This window comes from Eulemur rufifrons, chromosome 6, assembly GCF_041146395.1.
Source record: "Eulemur rufifrons isolate Redbay chromosome 6, OSU_ERuf_1, whole genome shotgun sequence".
Taxonomy (NCBI): domain Eukaryota; kingdom Metazoa; phylum Chordata; class Mammalia; order Primates; family Lemuridae; genus Eulemur; species Eulemur rufifrons.
In genome coordinates this window covers 17,350,738-17,368,487 of record NC_090988.1, presented here as the reverse complement: position 1 = coordinate 17,368,487, position 17,750 = coordinate 17,350,738, and the positions used below count along the sequence as shown (strand labels likewise).

The 17,750-nt window shown below is 42.6% G+C and overlaps 1 protein-coding gene across 1 annotated transcript; it reads right to left on the bottom strand.

Annotated features, from left to right (window-relative positions):
- Nucleotides 1-1,736: 1,736 nt before the first annotated feature.
- On the bottom strand, nucleotides 1,737-4,270 carry SMIM35 (small integral membrane protein 35). Its single transcript, XM_069470464.1, has 4 exons — nucleotides 4,237-4,270; nucleotides 3,679-3,795; nucleotides 2,705-2,738; nucleotides 1,737-1,851 (listed from the first exon to the last, which is right to left on the bottom strand). Exons 1-4 carry the CDS (start codon nucleotides 4,268-4,270, stop codon nucleotides 1,752-1,754), a joined length of 285 nt encoding a protein of 94 aa, XP_069326565.1. The 3' UTR covers nucleotides 1,737-1,751.
- Between the last annotated feature and the right edge of the window lie 13,480 nt (nucleotides 4,271-17,750).

Sequence of the window (17,750 nt, the reverse complement as noted above, 5' to 3'; positions counted from 1 at the left end):
GTTCCTGCATCTGTTGGCCTTGCTGCTGGGATACTGGCAGCGGGACCGGTGGCTGGCCATTCTAACTGCAGGGTCCAGCAGCAGCAGGGCCCCTTGCATGCCTTCTCCATCCACAGCAGCCCTGGGAACTCAGCTCTCCGGATTGAACAGCTCTACATGAAGCACCTACTAAGCTGACACTCCAGCGCAAGCCCCGCCTCCAGTCCAGTAGGCACCGGCTGCAGGAAGGAGCAAGGACACACAAGGGAAACTGTACTGCTGTCACCAAGCTGCAGTCCACTCTTGGTTTCCCTTGTGCAGTATCTGGTTTGTTCAGCCTCGCCTGGGTTCCTGTCCCCACTCTTGCCATATCTGGCTTTGCACAGGAGATGCAGAGCATGGTGAGACAATACTCCCGCCAACCCCTCACCCGCCTCCCCCAGGAACAGGCACCCAGACACAATAATATGCCTGTTCTCAGCACCGCACATCAAGATTGGGAGCTGGCCATATATGGGAGGCACCAAGGTCTGTCGTCGCGTGGGGGATGGGGGCGAGGGGTGGGAGGCAGGAGGTGGGTGGGTTGGGGGCGGAGGGTTGAAAGTGCCAGAACCAAGCACAGGGCAGAGTAAAGGCCTAAGCTCAGCCTTCGGGGAAGTTGGCCTCTAGTGGGAAGCTTAAAACCACATCTGGAATTGCCTAAGATATGACTGGATTTCCGGCCCCTGGTGTCAACCCTCCGAGGGGAAGTGACTGGGGACACCCATGAAGAAGCTGCCCTCTGGTGTGTGGGGGCCTTGCCCACACTGGGCTGTCCTGGGCAGGGGTTGGCTCTCCAGGACACCTGTGACTCCTCCTGCAGGCTCAGGGCTTCCTGGGATCCAGTCCTGAGGAATGGCTGCCTCCTTTTTTCTTTCTAAGAAAGATGCTTCTGCCCGGCCAGACTCTGTCCCCAAAGGCTTGACTCTCCCCAGGACTGTCATGATGTCGGCTGGTGGTGAATCCAGAGAAGACCCCCTCATTCACCACAATCAGGGGCCAGGCCAGGCCTCTGAGACCCAAGGGGGTGACAGCAGCCCAGGGGGGCGGGGAAGGGACCGGTGCTGAGTCAGGAGCCTCCTCCTGCAGAAAAGGAAAAGGTGGGTGAGCAGAGAAGAGGCTTGGGAAGGATTCCTCTAAACCATCTCTTCAGCCCCTCCTGAGAGAGAGAGGAAGGGACAGAGGGGACACACACAGAGAGCTGGGGGTAGGGAGGGAACTAGGCAGAAACTCAGGGGCCCTAGGGGGTGCTGGAGGGAGAGAGGTTTGGATGGGAAAAAGCAACTAAGTCAGAGAGAGATGAGCTAGAAGGCAGGACAGGGAAGCTGTGGCCAAAGGGTTAACCAGCCATGAAGGGAAGGCTCCTGGGCTTAGAAAGTTCTGAAACTGAAACACTAGAGTGATGTTTCTTGGAGAGACTGGGCCTCTCTGCTATAGAAGCTTCCATCCGAATAGAAATAGAACCTCCCCAGGGAGGAAAGGCAGGGCATGGACTGGGTGGACAAGCAAAAATGGAGCAGGCCCGGTGCTTGAAGGGAGTGGGGACAACATTACCCCAGGCCTTTGTTCCTGAGATCAGCATGGGAGGCAGGGGATGGACTGAATAATCTCTTTGGTGCTAGGCCTGGGTGCCTGGACCCTCCTAGGACCTCACTTGGGCATCAGGCTCACCTGGAAACTCTCCAACCTCCCCACTCACCTCTCCGGGGCTCCAGAGCCCAACGCTGCCCCCATCAGACTAGCCCATTGGAGAACTTCATGTAGCCACCATCTGGGCTGATGATGTGGCCACTGATGGTGAAAGGTGGACCCATCTCCAGCTCCTTCAGGTTCCTGAGAAAGAGGACCCAATCAGGCTACCCAGAGGCTCCCTGGGACTCTGTCTCCCTAGACTAGAACATAGGAAGAAATTCCTGGTAGTGGGGGGATCTCCAGATCACCGACTCACTGACTTATCTTCAGAATAGGACTTAGCCCACCTCTCAAGGCCAAAGGAAGAGCAGGCCTGCCCTGTGGCAGAGAGTAGACGAGATAACTTACTCCAAGAGGATTTTCTGACTCCCACTCCCTGAACTTCTGACTTTTATTATGGGCTCTTCTTTTTTGACACCACACTGTGCCTGAGATTGCGTTGTTTGTAATCAGCCTTGTCTCCAGCATAGACAGTGAAATGCTTCAAGACAGAGACTATGTCCAGCCATCTTTGTACCCTTAGAAACTAAATGTGACAATACTGGCTACAATAGAACCTTTCTGAATAAATGATGAATGAATGAATGGATGGATGGATGGATGGATGAGTGGATGGGTAGATGGGTGGATGGATGGATAGATGGATGGATGGGTAGATGGATGGGTGGATGGATGGGTGGATGGGTGGATGGGTGCATGGATGGATGGGTGGAAGGGTGGACAGGTAGATGGGTGGATGGATGGATAGATGGATGGGTGGATGGGTGAATGGATGTTCCCTGCCTAAGTGTGAATGTTAAGAGGATCACAGTCATCAGGGTCTTACATGTGTCATCTATGTTCAAGTTTTTGTTCATGGGAATGCTCTAGATGGATTCTGAGTCTCCTCCCCTCCCCCATTTGCTTAGAGGCATGGAGAGGAGACAGGGAAAGGAGGCAGTACATTCTAACCCCCAGCCCCCACTGCACCCAGATCTGCCCTGGATCTACTCACCGAATTTGGTATAAGTTGAAGACAAAATTAGGCCCTAGGAAGACAATTTAAAAAGTTAGCACCAGGAAAAGCTGCCTATCACCCTTCCAAGAACATCTGGTTCTCCCTCACCCTTGTCTGGAGGAGTGGGATGGCTGGGCTGGGCCTTGGGATGCGGTGGGAGGGTCCTGAGCTCCTTCAGGGCCCTCCCATCGAGAGCCCTGGTTACCCTGGATGGAGGCAGCCCTAGCATGGAGCACAAAAGAACCAGACCTGGGCTTGAGTCTAGACTCCACCACTTTCCAACCCCATAACTTTAGCCTCATGTCCCGTCTATTAAAAATGAAGGCTATAATAACTTCTTCCTCATGTGGACATTTAAAGAAAATCACATTAGGTAAAAGTGTTTTGGCATATTGTAGGTGCTCAAGAAATATTCATGGAATCTGTTAAAGTTAACTGCAGATCTGGAAAATTTTCTCTACCTCTTGCATTCTAGTATGCCCTTCCACCTTCCCCAGGTCCCATGAAGAGTGCAACTATATCTTAGAGTTGAGAAATAGCAATTCTAGCAAATTCCAGGAGACCCCCAGTGAGGCTGAAACATCAGCAAGCTCAGGAGAGATCCCTCAGACCCACAGAAGGAGGGCACAAATGCACAAGGAGCCAGACTGGAGCCACCTGGAGCTTGCTCTTGGCCTTGGGGGCCCACACAGACCCCAGGGATAGACTCCTGTGGGCTGTGAGGGAAGAGGAAGCTGGCTGTTTGCTGGGGTGAGAGGAACCCCGATTCCCTCGATAAAGGCCCCACCACCCCACCCTTACCACCTCAACTGCTCAGCCACCCACTTATGTCTTCAACCACCATGGCCACCACAGAAAACATGTTTGCATCCCACCATGCTGAAGAGTTCACAGCCCCACCCGTCCTCACCAACTACTGAGGGAGAGGAGGGGCTGGGCAGAGCTGGTGACAGGGCCCAGTGCTCACTCACCCTCCCAGCAGTACCCTCGCTGGTACCATTTGGCCAGGCTGTAGCCGAGGATGGACACGAGCAGCAGTGACAGCCCCACGCCGAGGATCAGGCCCAAGGTGCTGATGGAGTCCTCACCTGCAGAGAGGCACACACCTCTGAGCCCTTCCACGGCCCCCAGTACTGACCCACCTGCGCCACGTTCCAGATTTCCTCTCTTCCCTCCCCGCTGCCCACGACGATAACTGTCCCCCAGGAGCCTTGATTTGAGCCAGCTGATTCTGCCCAGTCATAGGAAGATGAGAATGTCTGATATTTGAATTTTTAGAGTGAGCCTATCCAGTATTTGGAGCTTGTTAATCCAAAGGAATAGTCCTCTGATAACAGAAACAGTCTGGGTCTGGGAGGCCTTCCTGAGGCCACCGGCACACACTTGGCAAAGGCTCTTCCTGCCTGGGGAAGACCCCGGGAGGTCCAGCCTCAGCATGAAGCTGGTGGTCAGGAGAGACAGCCTGGAGAGTCCCAGGAACACAGACCCCAGCAGCCCTGGTCCCCTCCCCCTTTGCAAAGCCCATGTACCCAGTGGCAGCAGACTGTGAACCCCTGGGCTCATGTTTGCCGCTTGTACCTACCACTTCTTCCCTTTTTGTGGTATGAGCTCTTAGCTAAATTTATATTTTATATGTGAAGCCAAACCAAGAGAGAGAGAGAGATTGGAAACCTCAGGGAGATGAGATGGGCCAGAGCAGAAGCAGAGAGGTCCTAGGGACAATCCGCCTCTGCCAGGGCAGGGAAGGAAGGCCAGGAGTGTGGAACAATAGAACAGAATGATTCCCCATCGCCATGGCCTGGTGGCCTGGGGCTCCAGAGGTGTTGCCCAGAGGCCAGGAGGAGCAGTGGTTGAACTCAGACTTTGGATTCAGGCCAGCATCCGAGGCCCAGCTCCATCACTTGCAGACTGTGGGACCCATACAAGTCCCTTTATCTTGCTAAACTTCAACTGCTTAGATGGAAAATAAGACTAATAATAAAAACACATAGATGTGCTGTGATGATTAATGGAGAAGTCATATATAGAGAACACTTGGGAGAGGACCTGGCATACACTAAGTGCTCAATAGATGTTAATCTATTATTGTTGTTGTTATTGGTATTATTATTACCAAATGATATGATTGTATTTTTTTTAATATTTCACAATTCTCCCCATCCAAGCCTTGTCCTCTCCCACAACCCTGGGTTCTTCTTCCCACTAAAGCAACCAGATTATTCTCTACTCAGTGGAAAAGAATGTGACAACCAAATGCAGACAGAGGGGGTTTCTCTTCCCAGTTGTAAGTTTCAAAAGCCCACAGCCTCAGAGGAATGGAAAGGATTCAGGGCATAGGCAAGAGATGAGCAAGGGAAAGATCTACCCTCTTCATCATACCAAGAAACAAATCTCCAGCCTGGGGAGAGAAGAGATTTAAAGGAAAAGCACAGGTTATGAACACGTCAATGGGGCCAGAGAGAGGAGCTTTGTTCCCTGCTCCAAAGTTGAGTCCTAGAGAGGCAATAGAATTCCCAGATAGAGTTGTGGGATCTGAGAGCTGGGCTGAGCTCCAAGAAGGCAGCAAGAGCCCAGGTAGGAACAGTGCATGGAGTGCCCTCAGCAAATGGAGCCTCAGACAACTGTGAAGAGTTGCTGTGCCCTGTCAGGGCATGGGAGCAACCAAATGGCTTCTGTGTCCCCAAGAGAGGCAAGAAATCACAGACAGCCCCTCCAGACCTAGAAGAGCCATACAGCTGGGATCTAGGGATACCTCTGCAGCACCCCACGTAAATGATGCTCAAGGCCTAGTCCAGAGGATGCCCATGACCGTGGGTACCATGTGAGCAGATGACATCGGGGAATACTCATTCCTCCCTCACTTTTTAACGTCCCCAGAAAAGGGGGAATGATGACCCCCAAAGCTATGTAAATTAAAATTCTTCCATCTTGACAGACTGAGACTGAAAATAGAAATTAGATTTTAGAAATTACATTTCTGGCAAACATGAGTTTGTCAACTGATATTTATGCCTCCTACTGAGACCATGACAGTGAAGATGACAAATGCTACTCTGTGGAGGCAGCTAGCTGTCCACCGAAATCCGTTCTCCTCAGCCCCCTTTGCAGGTAACTGCCAACTGGAATGTCGATGGCACCTGCTGAAGATGACAAAACTCCCATCAGACTGGGTCCCTGAATGGCCATGTGAAGGAGAGCCGCCCACAGACACGAACATCTACTTGGACCAGAGGTCAGCAAGAAGTAAGCTCTGTCGTGTTTCACCCATGACAAGTTTGGATCTGTTATTACAGCAGTTTAGCCCACCTGACCAATGCAATTACTAATTTTATTTTGCTCCCCGGGATCCTCTTTAGACACATGCCCAGGGAAAAGGGAAATGCAGGAGATGACACAGTCCTGGGCTATGGAAAGAAAGGCCCATAGCTGACCCCAATCCTGGAGTCCAGCACAGAAGTGATCTATTGTCTCCTGACCCCAGAACACAAGAACAACTTAGGTGCTGGCAGAGAAGAGTATGCAGGCAGTGGCCCTGGGAACTGGAAGGTTCTTCACGAGAGGCAGCTATAGATGGTTGGAAGTGGGAGGGGAACAATGGAATAGCTTCGTGCAAGGCCAAGCAGCTTCCGGTCATTCTGCAAGGATTTAATTGCATCTTCTCTGTGCAAGAAACTGTTCCAGGCACCCGTATTACAGCAATAAATAAAACAGATAAAAATCCCTATCGTCATGGAGATTACATTCCAGTGGAGGGAGATAGGCGATAAACAAAATAAAGAAATTAAGTATATAGTATATTAGAAGGTGGTATATACTGGGGAAGAAAATTAAGCAGAGAGAGAAAGAGAAAGCCCTGTGCAGGGAGAGCACAGTTTTAAAGTGGTCAAGGAAGGCCTCATGAAGAATGAGACAATTCAGGAGCAAAGTCCTGAAGGAGGTGAGAGAAAAAACAAGACCTGCAGCTATCTAGAGTACAAACGTTCCAGGCAGAGGGAGCAGCGGGTACAGCTGAGGTTGGAGCATGACCGGCAGGTCCCAGGAGCTCAGGGAGCCCTGGATGACACTCAGGAGAGTGGCAGGGTGGTAGCAGTAGCCAGGGGATGTTGAACTTCAAAGGCGAGAGCGGAGTTGGGCTTTTCCTCTGAGGGAGATGGGGAGTCGCTACAGGGCTCTGAGCAGAGAAGGGACATGATCCGATGTTTTAAAAGGCTGTGTTGGCTGGCTGTTGGGTTAAGACTAGACGGTGTAGGGGATGATGATGGAGGAGGGGACCAGTCAGGAGGCCACTGCAGTATCGGAGCAAGAGATGGTCATCGGAGGAAAGTAGTGAAGGGAACTAAGAGGCAAAGGTCAAAGAAGGAGCATCTGTGTGGATGACAGAGAGAGACAGTGAACCAAGAGCCTAGTGGGTGGTGACCCACTGGTGGATGGATAGGTGACGCAACATGGTGTGGTGTTATAGTAGTATTGGTGGTATTTGTGGAATCTGGGGGATTGAGGGGTTTCATCAAAGAAAAGTCTGTCTAAGAGTAGAAAATACCGGTAGGAAAGCACCAGCCGGGAAATCGCAGGCCTTCGGAGATCCGGAGGTGAGGGAAGGAGATGCTATGTCTCTGCTTGTACTATTTTGCCGCCACCACCAATGGGAGAGACTTCTGGCTTAGGCAGCCTGCAGAAATAATTACTGTATTTTACCATTTGGTCTTTCTAGAATGTTCCTTTCATATTCTTTATTTAGTGTCCCTTGTTATACTTTTAAATTTTTATTACAAAACATTTCATACATACAAGAAATACATAAAATAGCATGATGAATAGCCACGTGCCTACACAAATCTTCAAAGAACTCTAAAATTTTGCTATTCTTAATTATAAAGTAGCTCAATTTCAGAGTAGTCCTCCCCTCTCTCTCCCTCTACTTTCAATTTCTGCTTTCATGACGTTACTGACATATTTAAAACCTAAAACCTTGCGATTTTCAACAATTTCTTTTCTGATATTTGAAAATAACGTATAGTCCTTGTTTACTAGTTAAAAAATTGTCTATGTGTCTATCCACATTCCTAGTTAATCTTTCCAGTGAAGTTATTTAACCTTGTTTATGTTCATATATTTGCTATATACAAAACCAAATGATTTTGTGAGTTTTAATGTCACCTAATATTAATTGTAAATGTGCCAATTTGTCACTCTTTTCTCTGAATCTCTGTGTTATATATTTAAAAGTATTAATTATTAAGGCTATATGTGTAAGTGGCTTGGAAAAAGAAATAATATGTTCTCTATACGTATTAACCACTCTGATTCATGAAATGACCAATCACTGATACCATTCTTCACTTACCAAGAAAAGTAACTACTTTCCCAAATTTTCTGTTTATCTTTTCTATGTACCTTTTTTATTCCATGACTTCATATTTTTCCATAAATAATATATATAAGCATTGTTTTACATGTTTTTAAATGTTATAAAAATGATATTATTATAGAACCACTTCTACTTCTAGCCATGGTGGAATAGTAGGGACTAGATTTACTCTCCCATCTTAAATAACTAGAAAACCAAACAAAATAAGTAAAACAATGGACAAGGGTAGTATAGAACAGTGATTCCTGAAGGAAGGAAGTAAAGTGAGGAGCACTCTATGATTGCCTGGCTTACTGCCTGGTGAGCTTCCCAGTACAGGGAGGGAGAAGCCAGAGAAGGCCCAGCAATCTAAGATGAGGAGTCAGAATTTAGACTTCATGGAAGTCAAGGCAGCTAGAATATATGGGACGAAACACCAGAGAGGAGGGAGCTGGACAGAGAGAAAGATTTCCAGAGATTGGCAAAGGGATCCCCCAATGTCTTTGGCTGTGGCCTGTCTTTTAATTTTGCTTAGGGTATCTTTTTTTGAGTGGAATTTTAACTTTTATTTTACTCAAATTTTATATCTGTGTTTTTTTTAAAAAAAAAATCTTGTTTAAGAAATTCATCTCTACTCCAAGATATATGCCTTAATTTTCTTTGAAAAGTTCTAAAGTTTTGTTTTTTACAGTTAGAACTTTAATTTCCCTGGAATTCATTTTTGTGTATGTCATTTCCATGATTTTATATGTCAAATTAATTTTCCATTCTCTCCCCGAGTGATCTTCATTGCTGCTGCTTTCATTTATCAAGTTTTACATTTGTGCCTGTTTCTTTTTCTGGGCTCTCTACTGTCTTCTATCGGTCTAAATGTCTATCACTAGACCACCGTTACATTGTCTTGATTACTCTGGCCTCATAATAAATCTTGGAAGCTGGTAAAAGAAACACTCTGCCTTATTCTACCTCATAAGCATATTAGTTATTCTACACACTTTGCTATTCCTTGTGAATTTTGGAATTCATTTTTCAAGGTCAGTGAAAATCCCTATTAGAATTTTGATTGGGATTACAGTGGATTTATAACTTTATTTGGGTAAAACTAATATATTTGTTATACTAAGCCCTCAAATTTATAAATATGGCATATGTTTTCATTTATTTTGGGTCATCTTTTATAGGCTATAATATGTTTTATAATTTCTCCCTTAAAGGTTTTACACTCCTCCTGTTAAATTTCTTCCTGGGTACCTTATAGTGTTGTTACAACTATGAATGGGAGGTTTTTTGTGTGTATATTGGTCTTACATGTAGCAACGTTGCTGAACTCTTTCATTCTAATAGTTTTTTTGTGATCTCCCTTGGATATGTAAGCTATTATGTTATCCACAAATAAAGGCAATTTGGTCTCTTACTCTCTGTTCTTACATGCCTGAGTTCATTTTTCTTGTCTTGTTTTATTGGTTAGAACTTCTAGCATAATGCATTTTGATATATGCATTTGATGCTCTACATTTACCCCTAAACATAACTTCAGCTTCATTCTGTAAGCTTTGATATGTAATATTTGTAATATTTTTACCTTTATCTAATCTAAATGTTTTGTAATTTCCACTAGCATTTTCTCTTTAACACATGAGTTTTTGGCAGTGTCTTTTTAGCTTCCAAATATATGGGGTAAGGTATTTGTCTTTTTACTATTTAAGACAGATGTTGATTATAGTGTTATGGCTGATAATCTTTATAAGAAAAGAGAGTAACAGTCAATTTAATTTCAATAATGGCTCAATGTTTTCAACTAATTCATGAAGTCAAAGTAGAGCTTTTGGAAGTTCATTTTGTAGAAGGTAAAGCATCTGAAATTATTGTGAATGTTATTAGAAATTCAGTTTAAAAGTTTAAAATTAATAATAAAATTATTTTTCCATTTTTCATATTTTTGTCATGGTAAGTTTCAGTCTTAGATATTTTTCTAATCTACCTTCTAGTTGGCTAATTCCCTCTTCAGCTGTGTTTAATCTGCTATTAAATCATCTTTTGTGTTTTAATTTCAATTTTTGTATTTTTATTTCCAGAATTACAATTTAATTCTTTTTCATAATTTCTAATTATTTGTCCATTATAACATTTAATTTTATATTATTTGCTATACTTCCTTCCTGTATTTTTATTGGTTGCTACATTGCTTATAGTATGTATCTTTAACTTATCACAGTCACATATAAGTTAAAAGTAAAAGTATAAATAAAGATATACCATGAAAAACTAATCAAAAGAAAACAGAAGTGGGTATATTTACATCAAAGTAGATTTTAAAACACTTATATTGCCAAGGATAAAGAGGATATTTCATAATGATAAGAGGACATTTCATTGTACAGCTTTAAAATATGAGATGGAAAAATGGATAGAACTGAAAGAAAAGCTAGAAAAATTCATAATTATCATTAGAGAATTCAACTACTCTCTCTCAGTAATCAATAGAACAGAATATCAATAAGGATACAGAAGACACCAATAATGCTACCAACCAACTAGATCTAGTAAAACACTACATCTGGCATGTGCTGAATACACATTGTTTTCAAGAACACATGGAACATTCATCTAGATAGATCACGTGTTAAACCACAAAACAAGTCTTAGTAAAGTTTTAAAAATTGAAATTATATACAGTACATTCTCTGGCCACAGAATTATATTGGAAATGAAAAACAAAAGGATATCTGGAAAATTTCTCAATATTTGGAAATTAAACAATACACTTCTAAATATATCATGGGGAAAAGAAGATATCACAAGGAAAATTAGAAAATACTTAGATTTGAATGATATTAAAAATACAAAATATCAAAAACTGTAAGTCCAAGGCAGGTAGAGTTCACGGGACAGAAGTGAGAGCTGTACAGAGTGAGAAACCCAGGGATGTGCAGAGGGGCCTCCTCAAGTATCCAGTAAAGTTATGGATCATTGCGTGTGTGTGTGTGTGTGTGTGTGTGTGTGTGTGAAGAAACTACTTGAGGCCAGAGAGGTAATCATCTGAAAGAAGTAGTCGGAAACAATGTCTAGCATTCAAATAGGGCTAAAAACAGCACCTATTCCCATAAGTCAGACTGAAAAAAATATAATTCACAGGTTGTTGAATAGGGAACTCAGGAATGTCTTGCGTCAGTGGTGGAGAACAATTAGACCTAGACTGAGCACTGCTCCGGACCCACCTAACAAATCATAAAAGCAAGATCAAAAGGGGTCAAGCTGTTTCCAAGAAACTTAACTGCTTTCCAAAATATTTATGGGCAAACAAAAATATCCAGGATGCAGCAAGGTAAAATTCACAATGTCTGCATCAAATCAAATGTTACCAGGCATGCAGAGAAATAGAGAAAAATGATCCATAATGGGGAAAATAATTAACCAATTAAAAGCAACCCAGGACTGACAAGGATGTTAGAATTAGAAAATGAGGAAAAGAAGAGCCTAAGAACAAAGTAAGATGAAGGGAGAAATTAGATGGTTGGGAAAGGAGAAGGAAGAAGAGGAAATTGAGGAGGAGAGGAAGGAGGAGGAGGAGGAGGGGAAGGAGAAGGAGGAGGAGGAAGAGGCAGAGAAGGAGAAGAAAGAAGAAGGAGAAAGAAGAAGAGAAGGAGGAGAGGAGAAAGAGTAGGAGGAGGAGGAGGGGAGGAGGAGAAATCAGAAGGAGAAGAAATTAGTGGATATGCAGTTTGGGGTGAAAATAGTGATTTCCCTTTCTGAAAATAGAATCAAGATACAGGAGAATAGTCAGTCATCCATATGTCAGAAAAAAATAGAATGTCTAGATTTAGCCACCCAAATAAATGACATAGCAACCACACAAGCAAAGTGTAGCATAAATAAGTAAATAAAACCAAACACAAAAAAGGGACTAAGATCCTGACCTAGAATAAAATATTACTCAAGAAATAGAACAAAATTTCTGAAAATTGCTTTACCCCCTAGAATCACTTAATAAAACATGCATTAAAACAAAAGACAGTTACAGGAAAAGAAAAATCAAAAAAACAAATTGAGGACAAAAAATATCATTATGGAGATAACACATTCAATAGAAATAGCAAGGATTAGGATAGAAGAGACATCATTAAAATCTAAATTACTGATAGAGAAAAAGCTTGAGAGAAGCACAGAGGATGGAGAAGAAAAACACAAAGAAAGTAAAGCAAATAGAGGAAAAGCTAAAGGTTATTAAAGACAGACAAAGATAATCCAACCTAAAGAAAATTAGTAACACTGAGGTAGAGAACCCCAAAATATTAAATATAAAATGTTTTCAAGACATATTACCAGAGAATTTCCCTGAGGGAGGAAACAGAATCCGCGGATTACGAGTGTACTAGGTTCTAGGAATTTGATTCAGAATACTCGAGATCAAGATATATTCTAGTAAAAGTGTTGTTCCAGTTATTAAGCTATTGTTTCTCATCTTCAAACTCACTCTCTATTCCTTGTTGTGATACTGCAGCTGGGACTCTGCAAACATTTCTTCCGCGTCGGCTGGGAGAAGTTCTGCCAATAGAGGGCAGTACGGCTGGAGGATGAGGAAGGAACTTACTCTTTCTTGCCTGCTTCCTGTTGCCTTCCTGTTGATTTCATATTACTATCGGCATCACCCAATGTTTCTTTTTCATCCCAGCCAATTCTTCTATATAGATGTAGTTGGGTCTAATTTGCAGTTTTTCAAATTCATAGAACCAGTCCCCCTCCTTCTGCCCCAGAAACACTAGCACCAGACTGCCAAAGCCTCCTCTTCCCAGAGGCCTATGGCTCTCCTCCAAGCTCTGTTTTAATATTTCTAAGTTCTTCCCTTCATTCCCCCAGTCTTAAGGCCAGTGACTGCTTCCTGCAATTGCTACCTCCAGATACTTAGTGTTCTCTATCTGCCATCTGAGCTATCTAGTTAACAATTCTCTATAATAAATTCTCTCTGTTAAAATAACAGTGATTTCTGTTTCCTTACTAGACTCTTGATTGCCCAAACAGAAATATAAAAATATCTTGGGGAATGGGCAGGAGAACACAACATAATTTAGGTTGGTTTGAGACTTTGTCACGGAAACTTAATGCCAGGAGACAATGGAGCAAAGTCTACAAGGTTCTAAGGGGGAAACAGTGAAATATGAAAATGTTTTACCAAGCCAAGATGTTCAGATACAAAGATGACAGGCAGGCATTCCCAAATATGAAAGAACTTAAAGAACAGAATATCTACGTGCTTTTCTTGGGCCCAACTGCCATTGGTGGGGGAGTGGCACCTTGGTGGTCCTGGCAGTGTGTGGGAGGGTGTCTGTGGAGGAGGGTGGATCAGTGCAGGGTGTCTGATCCCATATTGGCGGAGAAGGGGACCTATGAATGGGGCAGCCTGGTGTGGGAAGTCAGAGCTCATGTAGGGGACAAGGGAAGTTTATACTGGGGCATCAGAGCCCGAGCAGGGTGCAGAAGGTATACTGGAGGGTAGCCTGGCACGTGGAGTCAGAGCTGAATGGGGTGAGGAAGGCGTCCATGGCAGAGTTGAGGGGATGTCCCCAGCAAATGGAGTCAGAGCCCACACAGGGCGAGGAGAATGTGGTGTCAGAGCCCAAGCAGAGTGAGATGGGCATGCGTGCTGGAGGGGAGGTAGAGCAGAGGTAGGATACCAGATACATACAGGGGATTAATCAAATAAGTATATTAAGAATCATGGAAGCCAGATTCACACTGTTGGGAAAAGGAATTACAAACACAAAAAGAGAGACCTAGAATAAACCCTGTGGTGTTAGATCGGCGTGAACTAAAGTTTTCTATGCATATATATGGTTATAGAGATAAATGTAGCTGTGTATAGATGTATGTAGTTCTGTCCACTAAGAGGGCTTGGGAGCAGCAGTGTCCCAATATCAGTGGCACAGCTACCACCAAGATCTTGGCTTTCAAATGCCATTTTCCACTCAAAGGAACCAGGGCTCCTGAGAGAAATGGCTAATTTCAGGACCCGCAGGGAAAGTACAAGATAAACTTGAGTCATCTTCCTGTGCCAAAAATATAAGAAGGAAGGGCCTAAATAGCAATGGGGACATGCCAAAAGGCCCTGTAAGCCAGCTTCTATGGGACAAGAAGTGATTGTCTGGGCATCAGATAAATAGCGGCAGTAACCCATGGGATAAAATAGAAGCCATCGTCCATACAGACATTAATTAATGAATTAATTCATTAAACATTTAGAGAATAATGAGATATTTACATAGTTTCACATTCCTCCCCACAAAATACTTATTAATCACAAAGGGAAAAAAGAGCAACTTTACAGAGGCAAACACCAACCTAATCAGGTGATGACAGTGAACCTCACCAGACAGAAATGTGTGCCACCCAAGGTCAGGCAGCAAGAAGAGCCCAGCATCACTTCTGGGACATTCCTGCCAAAAAGCATGAAGAGACATCATACAAACCCAAACGGAGGAGCATTTTATGAAACAGCTGGCCTGTAATCTTCTAGTATAAAGATCATGAAAACCAAGAGAAGATTGAGGAAATGTTCCAGACCGAAGCAGACTAAAGACATGACAACTAAATCAACTTAGGATTCTGAACTGGATCCTTTTGGTATAAAAGCCATTATTGGGGCAATTGACAAAACTTGAATAATCCGAGAATTAGATGGAAGTAGTGTATTGATATTAATTTTCTGATTTTGATCACTGTATCATGGTTATGTAGGGAAATGCCTTTGTAGGAAATATATTCTAGAGTATTCAGGTGTGCTGGGGCATCAGGTAGGTAACTTACTCTCAAATTACTCAGGAAAAGAATTTTTTTGTTGTTTGTATATATACAGTAGTTCCAACTTTTCCGTAAGTTTGTAATCATCTCAAAATGAAAATAATAATTTTTTAAATGCGGTTGGTCTCTATTCACTGGTTTGTAAAATCTCCAGGATATTATATATGAAAAAGCAAAGTTTAAGTAGATATAATACAATTCTTTTAAAAGACTATATATTTTGTTATATGCATATATATGTATATATACACATACATTATTTTTCTGGGCAGATGTAGGAAAAAATAACGTGATGATCTGGAAGAGGAACCGATGGGAGGGGGAAAGAGCTTTTATTTTCCATTTTATATCTTCCTGCATGGTTTATATTTTTTTATCAGGGACATGTATTACTCTAATAAAAAAAAATACAGAGGTTTTCTGGAAAGTGGGATTATGCGCCATTTCTGTTTTTCTTGTTTTTCTGCATTAAAAAATGAATAAATAATAAACAATGTTAAACATTCACATGCACACACATTAAACATTTTTATTTTTCTCTCTATAGTTAGGGTAAAAGGTTAATAATGATCAGTGATCATCCTTTAAACCAGGCTTTGAACAATTTTGGTGGCAGAAAGTCTTTACCTGATGTTTTATTTAATTCAGGCTTTTTAATTTAAAGATCAATATGAGGGATTGTTCTTGTCTATCAATTAGCAAGTATTCTAGAAAACACGAGACTTTAAAGCAGTTCTCTCAAGACCACATAGCTGAGAAAAGCCTCTTGTTTATTATTTAGGCCTATGTTTCCATCAGATTTTTTTCCACCCAAACTTACCCTCTGGAGTATATTTTAAAATCTACTCTCCTGTTTAGGTCAAAGTCCTTTGACAAGTATTTTCTAAACTTAAATCTTTTGAAGGCAATAAGTTTAAATAGGATTTAGATTTAATAAACCTCTGTGTGTTTTCTTCCACACCTCTTTACCTACTGCCTTCTCAGTATAGTCAAGGGGCTTTTTCTGTTGTTGCTTTTGTTTTTGCTGCTTTAACTTCCTGAAAATGTCCTTGTAAAATCAAGAAAGTCTAGAGTAAGACCCACATGTATTCAAACATGGAATGGTTAACACAGATTTGGGTTTTCAATGATCTCTTTTCGATAAGAGATGAAAAGAGAAGTGCCTCACTCTCTCAGGGCACTTAAAGATGAAAGTTTCAAAAGGCACTTCAGGTGAGAGTTTACATGAAGGTTCAAAAAACCATCAGAGCAAGAAATCACTTACAGAATTCTAGTATCCCTTGGCAATATAGAACAAAAGTTAAGTGTTTGGGTGCTTGTGCCAGACAGACTTGAATTTGAATCTCAGCTTTACCATTTACTTACAACATGTCCTTGAGCAAGATACTTCATCTCTCCAAAACTCCATTCATTTATCTATGAAATGAAAATAATAAAAGTACCTACCACCTGGAATTATTGTAGATCTATTTGAAATAATACATGCCTGCCACAAAGAAAGCACTTAATAAATATTAGTTGTTGTTGACTACTTTCTTAAAAGTTGTCACTGTCTTAACCTATATTCCTAATCTCGCAAATCCAATTATGGGTTTGAACAGGCTCAAGAACTACAATGTCAAGGATAAAAGAGGGAGACGATCACTTTCTATATGCATCAAGATATTCATCATAAGAATTGCAAGTAGAAAGAGGAGCCAAAGACCTTATTACAACAGCAGCGCAAGGATGGAGCCATCGGGGAAACATCTTTGGAATATGTGTGCATCAGGCTGCCAGTTAGCAAGTGGTGAGAAGTTTTCTTCTGAAATTTATCCAACTTTTCCTCTAGCTTCACATCAGCTCTAAGTAGAGCACCAGGACCTCTCCTCTGCCTAACTCCCAAAACAGCACTGGAATTCTGTGCTCCAGACAGCATTCATTCCCATATTTGACAAGCATTTATGAAATTCCTACTGTGTGTCAGGTCCATGCTAGACACTGGGCATCAAGTGGTCAAGGCAGACAGGAGCCCTGCCTTCATGGAGTTCACGTTGTAATGGGAGGTATGTTGAACAGATAATCATCCTAGTAATCAGTTGCTCAAAAACATATGTTCTGTGAAGAAGAACAGGGGGTCAGGGTGTCATCAGAGCAGGGAGACCTGAACTAGTCTGGGAGAATAGGAAAGGCTTCCCTGAATCTTATATTTAAGCAAGACCTGAAGGATGTTAGCAATCAGAAAAGAAATTCGTAACAGCATTTTAGGCAAAGCAAACAACATGTGCAAAGGGCCTAAAACAGGGAAAGGGTAAGACTTGGACAAAAAAAATCTGAAAGATTAGTGTGACACTGGAGTATATGCTGGTGAGGAATGAGGAGAGGGGGTGGAGCAGGGAGTGGGGCACAGAGAGAAAGGGGTCTGAGATGAGGCTGAAGAGATAAGGGGGGTCTCAAAGTCTATGTTAAAAATTTAGGCCTTTGTGATAAAAACAATGGGAAACCACTCAAGGGTAATGTTATGATCAAATGTGCCCCTTCTACAAACCACTCTGGCTGCCATGTATTAGAAAAAATTAGAGCAGAGCAAAAATAGAGGAAGGGAGACCAGTTGGGAGGCAAGAGAAGATGGTGACTTGACCTTGAATCATTGTTATCTCTGCCATATGAAATACATACAGTAAGTACCAAACATCTAGATATCTGAACAAGTAGCTTTGGGGGAAGGATATAACATTAAGGCTTATTTTCAGCTAATTAGGGAACTGCATTGGGCCAAAATAGAATTTTATTGCCCTGGTCCAGGAGCTCTGTAACAGTCTCCTTAAATTTGTTTAAGAGTAAACAAGCCAGAAAACTAAGTATGGTGTCTTGTACCTGTAATCCCACTACTTGGGATTGCTGGAACTCAGGAGTTCAGGT